Source organism: Strongylocentrotus purpuratus, unplaced genomic scaffold (assembly GCF_000002235.5).
Source record: "Strongylocentrotus purpuratus isolate Spur 01 unplaced genomic scaffold, Spur_5.0 spur5_scaffold_12, whole genome shotgun sequence".
Taxonomy (NCBI): Eukaryota; Metazoa; Echinodermata; class Echinoidea; order Camarodonta; family Strongylocentrotidae; genus Strongylocentrotus; species Strongylocentrotus purpuratus.
Genome location: NW_022145597.1, coordinates 9,484,737 through 9,496,193, shown reverse-complemented (window position 1 = coordinate 9,496,193; position 11,457 = coordinate 9,484,737). Strand labels below are relative to the sequence as shown.

The 11,457-nt window shown below is 36.4% G+C and overlaps 1 protein-coding gene across 1 annotated transcript; it reads left to right on the top strand.

Annotated features, from left to right (window-relative positions):
• The first annotated feature begins 4,933 nt into the window (after window positions 1–4,933).
• On the top strand, window positions 4,934–9,279 carry LOC105437461. Its single transcript, XM_030981789.1, has 2 exons — window positions 4,934–5,378; window positions 6,685–9,279. The coding sequence occupies exon 2, from the start codon at window positions 6,770–6,772 to the stop codon at window positions 7,826–7,828; it is 1,059 nt and encodes a 352-aa protein (XP_030837649.1). The 5' UTR covers window positions 4,934–5,378; window positions 6,685–6,769; the 3' UTR covers window positions 7,829–9,279.
• Window positions 9,280–11,457: the final 2,178 nt, after the last annotated feature.

The following is an 11,457-nucleotide window of genomic DNA, read 5'->3' as shown; positions in this document are numbered from 1 at the left end:
TTTAAGACATGAAACGGGGAAGGGTTTTTGCCTCTCTTTATATGCCCCCGACTTCTCTCTCTCTCTCTCTCTCTTCCTAAAGTATGTATTTGGTTAATACAATCTAATTTTCTTCTTGCTTTCAACACCGTAAGTATTTTGTCTCGCATGTTCTAGCTAGTGACCCCATTGTAATCGCATTTCGTTTTTTAAAATATTTCGTATCTGAATGTGGTCTTTAATCTTTCATTAATTTTGGGATCGATTCGCCCATTTGGAATATAAATAAAATACAAATTTTCTCGTCTTCTTCTTCTTCCTCTTCTACTTCTTCGTCTTTTTCATCTTCTTCTTCTTCTACTTTTTCTTCTTATTATTATTATAATTATCATTATTCCTCCTCCTCGTCCCCCTCCTCCACTTCTTTCTTTATTTCTTTTCTATTTTTTAACTTATTTTTGTTTTCGATGAAATCCCCAGAAGAACTTCTGGTCTCCAAAACGAGTTTACGAGGCGGTTGGTGTTTCGACTGGACGAAGCGTATCCCTCGGCTGCGATCGATCTCCCCCTGATATCAATGATCGAGCAGGTGGTCGTGTATGAGAAGATGACGGCGTTCTTTTATCTTCGAGTTCCCGTGTACACTGCTCAAAAAGAACATGACACAGTCACGTGACTCATGTCATTGATCAATGTCCTCACATGAGTTTCCAGTTTAATTATAGATGGAGATGGGATTATTTACCTAACCGTTTACCTTCCAACATAGGCTATGTAGGCTATCCCGGAGGCGACTTTGCGTTTTACACCCTGGCCTGGACCTTTTCCCAATAAATTTCAAGGAACCGACTGGGAAAAGTCTATTCATGACAAGATATTGCGCGCGCACGTAGCTCTTCTGCAATGCTCAACGTACGTCCTATATGTCCAGTGTCGCGGTACGCGGTACATGTACTTTTGTATCGAGACGTACGAGTGAGAGAAAAACAACGAATAACAACAGAAGGAAATAGAGAAAAACAATAAATAATTAAAGAACAGAGAGGAAACAAAGAATGTCATAAGCAGAGAGAGAAAACAAAAACTAACTTGAAAGAAAGAGAGAAATTAGAGAAGGAATTAATCAAAGTAAGGAAGAGAGAAACCAAATAATATTATGGTTTTTGTGGTTTAATTCCGCCTTCTTCAGGGTTTCAATTTTTGACGTGTAGCCTACTTTCAAACCATTTGCTGATTCGGACCCCCCCCCCCCCCCTAACACACGTGTACACATATCGACACATACACAGACTACACTCGACATAATATGTGTAATGGTAATGTAATACATAAACTGTGATTTAAATATTGCACTCGTACCATTTTCTATTATTGTGGGATCACGTCTTTCATTTTTTAAATTCATGTCATTTGTTTCTAAGACCTAATTTCTCTAATTCTCTTGACCCCTCTCCCTTCATATTTGTTTTCTAAGACCTCCCCCCCCCCTCATCTCTCTTCATATTTGTTTTCTAAGACCCATTTCTCCCCCGCCCCCCCCCCCCCCCATCTCTATTCATATTTGTTTTCTAAGACCTCTCTCTCTCGACCCACTCTCTCTCTCGTATGTATTTCTCAGACCCCTCTTTCTTTCTCTCTCATTAACCCCCTCTTCATATTTGTTTCTAAGGCCTCTCTCTCTCTCTTCATATTTGTTTCTAAGACCCCCCCCCCCCCTCTCTTTCTCATTTCTTGATATTTGTTTCTAAGACCTCTCTCTCTCTAGCTCTCAATTCATGATATTTGTTTCTAAGACCCCCTCTCTTTCTCACTTCTTGAATTCATATTTGTTTCTAAGACCTCTGTCTCTCTCTCCCTTTCTCTCTTTCTCATTTTAAATTCATGATATTTGTTTATAAGACCTCTCTTTCTCTCTTTTTCCATTCATCACTTTGTCTAGTGTAATGTACAGACACATAACATATAAAGGAAATTATACACCAGTTTTACATGAATTCATTTGCACTTTATTTACTGCTTTACATTCATATACTTTTTTTTTTCGTGAAGGTAATCTAATCCTTCAATGTCAGAGAAGTAATACAAAAGATACAGGAGTATGTGTATGCATAAATAGTTATATAAAGAAGAAATATGTAGTAAAAGTGAAAGCAAACAATAGTAGAAATTTGAACAGATAATTTGACAGTGTGTTAAGATTTAGATGCAAGAAATGACTATAAGAAATTTTTATTTGAAAATACATGCACATGTAGATAAAAAGAGATCTGAACATAGGCGGATTCATGGGCGCAGAGGCGTGCACCGCACTTTACTTTGGAGATAACAAACTGAATACACATAATAATGGATGATACGTGAAAATATTTTTCTTCAGCGAGTAACAATATTTCACGTATTTCGCGAAAATTGATCATCCAATATTATAATTATTATTTAGATAATCCACAGAGATATTGTGATTTATTCACCATTTTTTATAATATACTAGTACATGTACTTGTAAACTGCATCTTGGCAATTGAAGCTTGAAACGAGTGCAAATATGAAATTTCCCAAGCATTTATGTGGTTCTGGTGCACAACTAACATGAAAAGTTAAAAATGTTTGAATTTCAAGAAAACAGTAGGCCTACCGTAACACTAATATAATCATTAAGTTAGGCCCTCCTGCAGTCCTAGACTACATAACGTTAGATCTAACGTTATGTTTGTTTACATTGTTACTTATGCTTAGCTAGTCCAATTGACATTGCTGTTGTTAATGTTGACTGACAGACAGTACTGACAGTGACAGTGACAATGTGACACTGTGCAGCGACTCACTTAGTCTTACTCTTAGTTTTGCTAACTATGGATGCCTAACAGTTACAGTTAATCGTACTCATATTCAAAACTGGATTTACAGTATTCATACCCGCAAAGGCGTCTGCATTGCCACTCCGTCATCATCCTCGATGAATTCCATCGTGCAGCAAGCTTCTTAACTTGTTGTTCTGAACTTGAAATCCTATATCTTCTCCCTTAATCTTCAGTATTGCAGCTGCGTACGGTGTGTATAAATGCTGCATCGACGTACGTCTGTGCATGTACGATTCGATTTGGAACTGGCGCGCCCGATCGAGGAGCGTAGACTAGACTCATTCAAGCAGTTTCATTGCTATTTACCGGGAAAATGTCCAGGCCAGGGTGTAAAACGCAAAGTCGCATCCCGGAGGCGCGTTTCCGTTTTACACCCTGCCCTAGGCTTTTCGGCAAGAAATTACACGAAACATGCTGTATCCGAAGTCTAAGTTTGTTTATATCGACGTCAAGAATAGCGAAGCCAAAGCTTATGTACAATTTCAATTGGGGATGCGAGGGTCTTCTTGTTCAAGACGGTTTTCCCGATATATTATTGTTTTGTTATCGCTGGGCTAAATTTTGCGAGCTGATCACGCATCCTCACGCTCTTAGAGTATTGCGTATTAATGAATAAAAATAAATGATACGACTAGGAGTAGGAAGATCAACTAGTTAGTATAGAGAGTTAGCTAGCGCTACGTGACGTTTTCAGAGTTCAGGTGGTGTGCAGAGCGCCGAGGCAAGATGTGGACGACTAGACTCCGAATACCAGTCGGTTTGTAAAATTTTATTGGAGAAAAGCCTAGGGCAGGGTGTAAAACGGAAACGCGCATCCCGGAGGCTAACCCTATCTCTCACATTCTCTTTCTCTCTCTCTCTCTCTCTCTCTCTCTCTCTTATTGTTTTCTCTCTTATTCTCTGTTTAATTTCCTTTCACTTCTTCCCATTGCTAACCATTTCCACAATAAACGTCTCATGCTGGCGCTCATTTAAACCGCCGTTTTCGTAGTGAGAGTATCATTCATTAAATCACTACATGTTTTAATTTACCATATGTAACTGTTTACAAACCACTATATTTGCGACCTTAATAACGATATGAATAAAATAAAGAAGTAACGATTTGTAACAAAATGTTTATTAATGGGTCTCTGGAAAGGCCAAAATTAGCCTTCGATTAATTTGTTTGAAATATATCATGTTTATATAAAACTCTTGTGTCGTTTGAATTTCGTCAATGAATGATATGTATACATGTGACAATTTTTATTCTAGTGGATGGTGCCCTGTGGCAGTGATGATGGCGTTTTTCAAAAGAGAATTCGTAACATGTGAACTTGCTTTCCGACCGGATGTTAACATGCTGCCAAGGTCTCTCTTTCTCTGTGTGTGTCTCTCTCTTTCCTCCCCTCTCTCTCTCTCTCTCTCTTTCTCTCTTTCTCTCTTTCTCTATAACTTCTCCTGATGTTTATTTCCTTTCATGCTACTCCTCATGGGAAAAGTATATTTTTAGCCGACCCATCTATGTAAATCGATGTAAGTCAACCACGACTTACTCTCCGTGTCCTTCAAAACACTGCACATTAATTTTGTCAATCATGTTCATATGGCATTGTCGCAGTTTTAATCTTTGAGTTGTCAAAACCTGTCACGGTTTCAACAGGTACCGAAACAACGACTGCTCGAGGTACGTCTTAAACCAGCCGAGAAAATAGTCGTGGAGTTCGTTGTATCTACAGCCTGGCGGAACATTAAGCTTCTCATACTTTTTCGCGTTAACCATGGGATAGCATGTGGTGTAGAACTTCGAGTAACCCAGGATTTCCGTAACCACGGGTGCGTACGCAAGATCCTCGACTCGCAAGATAATCCATCTCGAAGTTTAAAACCTCGAGCTAAATTTTAAATCTGTTTACTGTCGTGTGAACATAGCTATAGTTGCTGTTCTGACTCCGTCGTTTTCTTCCCGAAATTCACGCCGGATTAACTGGATACCATGGCGATTAAGATGCCTTTGTGGGCTCTCGCCTAACAGCCACGCGTGACCATTCCAGCTATGCACTCCTCGCCCACCTCTTCCAAATCGGATCGGCTTTCGGAGCCGCGGTACACTGTAAAAATTTGCTGTAACTCATGCAGTAAAATACTGTGATTTACAACAGTAATATGTTGTAATAACGATTTTACGATAATTAACTGTATAAGTACGTTGCTGTACAGTATATTGCTGTAAACATCAGTGTCGTAGAGCATGGGAACAAATATCTACAGTAAGCTAGTGTAAAGGAGCGTGCAAAAAGCATTGTGGGATACAGCGCACATGCGCATTAGGCGGATCGGCTGCATATGCGCGTATGCGTTGCACGTGATTGGCTCCCGCGCTAGCCCGCCACGCCGCGCCGCCATTTTTAATTTTCTGCAAAGATTTGAGCTGAGATATATAGCTGAGCTGGCCGGCCTGATCCTGAGCAACGAATCTGAATCTGTTCTGTTCCTGGTCCTGATCCTCGAGCTGGGATATTGATGACCAATAAGTCAATTCCAAGGGGATCCGAGGTAAGTTACAGATTGCCAATTATCAGAGTCATGATTTGATTTGTATCCCGCTGAAGTGAAGAATTGTCAGACTGTGGAAAGTATAGGGATTGTGTTTGTAATTGTTCCGTCTACGGTATATGTGTACTGTACGTGCTGTGCTGTGGTGTGTGGGACAGAGTCGGTAGTGTTAGTGCAGCACATGACACTGTACTGCAGTACCAGCGTACAGTGTCACTGTCAATGCGATGCCATTGCACATGGATATGCATGCTCACGTTAAATTGGAAATGTCTAACGTCAAGACCATCAAGACTTATAACTTATAGGACACCGCACACACTACGATCGACTACAGCATCAGTCCATCATGAGCACACTGCGTGATCAGTTGAATACGCACAAGTCTAAGCTCATGTAGTGTAGTCTACAGCACGTTACTGAAGAAATTACAGCAAAGTACTGGCAATCCTGCTGCATAGTGTAATTTTACTTAAAAGTTAAAATATGAAATAAAATTACAGTAAGTTACTGTAAAATTACTTAGTATTTTACTGTTACTTAGTAATTTACAGTAAGTTACTTTAAAATTACTGTAATTTACTGTAAAATTACTGTAATTTACTTTTTTGAAGGTCGCAGCGTTGTCATAGCAACCAAATAGGCCATTCCGTAACTGGCAGTAAGTTACTGTAAAATTACTGAGTAATTACTGTAAAATTACTGTAATTTACAGTAACTTACTGCTAGTTTACAGTAAATTACAGTAATTTTATTTCATATTAATTTTGAGTACTTGTCTACTGTAATTCACTGTAATTTTAATTTACAGTAACTGTAGGTTATATCTACAGTAAGTTACCATCAATTTTTACTCAAAGTATCTGCCTGTAAACTTTCCTACAGTAAATCACTGCATTTCTTAGAGTAAATTGCTGTTACCGTAGGTTCTTCAAATACTAACAGTAAATTACAGTAATTTTTGTCTTTAAGGATTGTAAATTTGTTTTACAGAAATCTATTGTAGTTTCATTTACCGCAAATGAATGTTAATTTCACTTATGTAGTAACATTCATAGCCGTGAAATCAAATGTTTTTTTGCTGAAGGTTTCGCATACAGTCATCATCAGGAGGCTCGTGACAACTGGTTATATTTGATGAATTTATGTTTTTCTTTCGATTTTCTTTTGTATTTTTTGTCCTTTATCTTTTTTTTTATTATTCATTTATCATTTAAATAACTTTTAATCTGTCAATGCTGTACATAAAAAGTTATGTGTACGTATGCATATTAAAGGTATTGTTTTCCGCTCTTCTTTCTTGCAGTATGCCATGGATTACTGCTGAAGTCACACAGTGTGCATGCTGAAACACTAATCAGACGGATGCTCTACATGGACATCATATACCCATGTACGTTTGTAAGCTATGTAATCATTCTTCTGGATCATTGAAGCGGTTTTCTGAACACTTTTCAGTCCATAGAAATGTGATGAATTTCGATTTCCCGTGTGGTGTTCCTGGCTGCAATCGAACATTCAGAAATTATTCATCCTTCAAAACCCATGTGCATAGGGATCATCAACCATTTTCAAGAAAAAAAGATGCCCAGTTTTTCTGCGTTTCTACCTGGAATTGTCCACTCTGTGCTGTAAAATGTGAGGAAATCCATGACATACTTTCTCATCTTAGAGTTCATATCAAACACGGAGTTGAAATACGCTGTCCTTTTGCCAATTGCAAAAAACGTTTTTCAGTGAGGTCGTCTTTTGCGTCACATATATCAAGAGTTCACAATAAGTTAGACCAGATTCAGTTAGACTCAACTTCAAGTGAAACTGGTACTGTGTTAACTGAATCCGCCCAAGAAAATAATCAGGAGTTTCCTGGAAGACTGCACTCAAGTGACGAGGAAAGTGTGACAGATGATGAAGTAGATGTATCCGCTGACTCATTCAAACACAGCTTATCCTTGTTTTATCTGAAGTTGGAGGCAAAATTACTACTGCCCAACTCTACAATTCAGGAAATAATTGACACAGTTCAGGATATTCATGCATTAAGCCAACAAAATTTGATACCAAAATTAAAAAAGAAACTTGAAGGAATAGGAATTACCGATGATGAGGTTACCAACGTTTTAACTTTATTTAAATCAGAGGATTTGTTCAGTGCTTCAAATTGTAAAGAATTTCGATCAGAGTCTACAAGAAAATCACATTTTAAAGCAGTTTTTGATTATGTTTCCCCAACTGAGATATATTTAGGAGAAGATCAATTTGGCAAACAGCGATTTTGCCAATACATTAAAATTCAAGACACACTAAAAGCATTATTCAAGCAGAACTCATTTATCAAAGATTACAAAGAGACTCATAAAGCTCAACCTGCTTTACAAAGGACCATTCTACGTGATGTTTATGATGGCAGAGCATTCCCAAAAGATGAGCCTTTGCATAGCGGTCATTGAACTTCCTAGACAAAGCATTAGCACATGTATTCTGTGAGCCTGGCATGTGTGCAGCCTTGTCATCATAAGCATTGCTTGATTGTTTACTTACTGTTTTCCAAAATATGTTTTACATTACTTGCAATTTAGCATTATTTTACCTTAGTGAATTTTCATATATTTTAGTCTGTACATGCAATACACCTTTATTTTAATAAATTTAATAAGTCATGAAATAAATGAATTTGCCAAATATTAGGCCTATATTTAAGTAACCTATATTTTATTTCGACATATTTCAAGTTATATAATAATATATTTTTTTTAAGTAACTTATATTTTATTACGATATATGTTACGTTATATGGTAATATGTTTTTTTATCATATTTAATACGTAGCAATATTGTAGCTAAACGAATTTCATAATTTTATGTTTTCATTTTACATGTACACAAATTGATCATATTTTCTATTTTCTTTGTTCATTGTGCACATTGGTAATTCTATTTCATTAATTTCTGTATATCATGTATATTTTCTTATTGTCAAGTATGTTTTACGGTTTTTGTTATTTTGCACAGCCCCTTTGTAAACCAGCCGAGTAGCTGAATAGGGCTTTTACCGTCAATAAATCAATCAATCAATCAATTGAATGACAGCTCATGAAGTTGAAACAAGTTTCTGTGCAGAATTGGCATGTAAATGAGACAAAAATACAGAAGAATATGAAACACGTATTAAAGATTACAAGTTTAATATAACAGAGCAACTCAAATTAAATGGGGTATTAGTTCAAAAGATAAATTAAACAAAAATAAAGTGAGTAATGTCTTTTGGAGAGATTCTACCAGGTATAGAGAGTTTTCCTTGATTCTGCCAGGTATATGGAGACTTTTCATTGATTGTATTCTGATAGTAGTTGTCGTTTAATAGTGGCTTTAAAGGAAGATAAAAGTGTATAAAATATGTCTTGTTTACAATTGAAGATAATTCTTTACAATAGTTTTTTACAATTCAGAATTTTAAAGTGAACATATTGTTGTCTGTTCGACAAATAATTTTTGACCCAAGAAAGTGCAGTGCCCCTAAGCCATACGTTGTGATTTAGCATATCAATGCCTTAAAGCCGCTATGTCTGCACAATTGCATGTGTTATTCTGTCGTATAATTAAATTAATGCTAGGTCGGGTGAATGATTTTTTTTAAAGCCATATTGGTTGGGATTAAGCAAGTTATGTGTATTTCAGAATTGGTATAATCTAAACAATTTTTTCAAGAATTTTTGAGATACTGGAAGGATGACTATGGGTCTGTAGATTCTTGAGTACTTGAACTTTTGCAGTTTTTAGTGGTTTTACTTGTTTTAATGTTTTACTTGATAGTTTCTTTGCAAGCATTTTCATAATGTTACACTATTTGAGAAACTTGTTTTATGGAGCGTTGATTACCCAATAAAGACTTTAATAATGATTTTTGTGTTCAGAAAGCTTGTTTTTTCCTCAAATTAACAGGATGATGCTGCTAATGTCAAGTTAGAATACTGTACTTATTACATTAACTTAATGTAAATGAGAGAAATAGATTAAAAAAAATAACAGGATGATACTGCTAATGTCACAGTAGAATACTGTACTTAATACATTAACTTAATGTAAATGAGAGAAATAGATAACAAAATAACAGGATGATACTGCTAATGTCACAGTAGAATACTGTACTTATTACATTAACTTAATGTAAATGAGAGAAATAGATACAAAATTAACAGGATGATACTGCTAAAGTCACAGTAGAAAAGCTGTACTTATAACATTAACTTAATGTAAATGAGAGAAATAGATACAAAATTAACAGGATGATACTGCTAAAGTCACAGTAGAAAAGCTGTACTTATTACATTAACTTAATGTAAATGAGAGAAATAACATTAATTTACTGTAGAGAAAAACTTACAGTACATAACTGTAAATACATTTAAATTACTGTGAATAAAATTACATTAATTAACTGTAAGAAGAACTTACAATAAATACTGTAACCTTATACATGAAAATTTCTTTACAGTAAGCTTACAGTATTTTAATGTCTTACAGCAAGTTACTGTTGAAAAACTTACAGGAAGTTACTGTAATGTCAAAGTTACAGTAATTTACTGTGCAACAAAGTTGCCAGTAATTTACTGTAATTTCTACAGTGAAATTTTTAACAGTGTATGTGATCCGGATTGCCGTCCGATAACTGATCCGAATTGGAGCAGCGCGTTCGAGTGGTTAATACGTATGCATAACCAATGTCTTGGGACACGTATCCTACAGTGTACTCGAGTTAAATGGGGTTGTCGGTAGAGCTGCAGTGGGTACGAGTTAACGTGATTGCTCAGAAATGTTTTGTAGAGAGATGTAATGTGTGTGCAATTCAATTGCAAGTGCTTAAAGTAGTCACCCAAAGAATCAAAAGTGTTTTAAATTGATGCAAAATTCATATCATTGCGAAGGAGAAGGGGAAGTATAACAACTTCACTCTTCAAAATATGTTGGGGGCCCGCAGTAACCATCTCTCAAAAAAGTTAATTTTGAGATCCAGATTTTCTGTCTTCACCGTCCTCCGTAGAGCGTCAAGATTAGTGACGTCACATGCGAGACACAGCTAGCCACAAAGCATTTTACGCCTTTCCATGATATCTAAATGATTTTTCAGAAAATTATTCGTGTTTTTCAAAAGAAAATCTTTTCATCCATATATTATTTGTCCATAATTGTCATTTGCCGTGAAGTTTCTTCCGGTGACTACTTTAATGCAAACGTACAAGTTTAAAATAGAAATCAATTATTATGGATACTTGAAATTGAATTGAATTGGCAATGAGGATGATGATGTAGGCGTAGTAATAATTGATTCATAATACAGAATACTGTGATACGGATTCATTTCAATCAAACATGAAACAAATTGTGCACAACTTAATTATACACCAGTTTACGGTTGTGTGCGCCATTTTAAACAAAGCCAATGACCTAGAGGTCATGTATTTGAGCGTAAATTAAGGTTGCGCCCATGCAAATTATGATGACATCACTGCCTACGCGCTGCGTTTTGCGCGCACCTCATCATTTGCATGGGCGCAATCTTAATTTACGCATAAATACCACTGACCTCGGGTCATTGGCTTTGTTTCAGGGCCAATGACCGAGGTCAACTGTCTGCGCATGCGCACTGATACAACCATAAACTGGTGTATTAACAGTTTACATTTAGTACTTGGTTGTTGTTCCTCTAAAAGATTCCTAGTGGAATTTAAACATTGACCAATTTTTGCATTGAGAATGGATGGACCTGCTTTACCTATGAAGCAATGCTTACGTAATACATGACCCCCAAATATTAGTGATGTCATAGTCTGATTTAGTCAATAAATTAATAATAATGATGATAAATAAGGGCAAACATTCAACAAAACAAAATGACGATGGTTGGGTTAGCATGTGGCGCTTGTAAAATGGCGACTGGCTGGAGTACTCCCCAGGGAGTGGAAAATGTGCATACATTGTGTTTGCGGGTAAGCCTGAATCCGATGCCCAGGGTTATAATAATATGTGCCGCGCCTAGAAACATTATTAGGCGCATTATAAATGTTAGCTATTATTATTA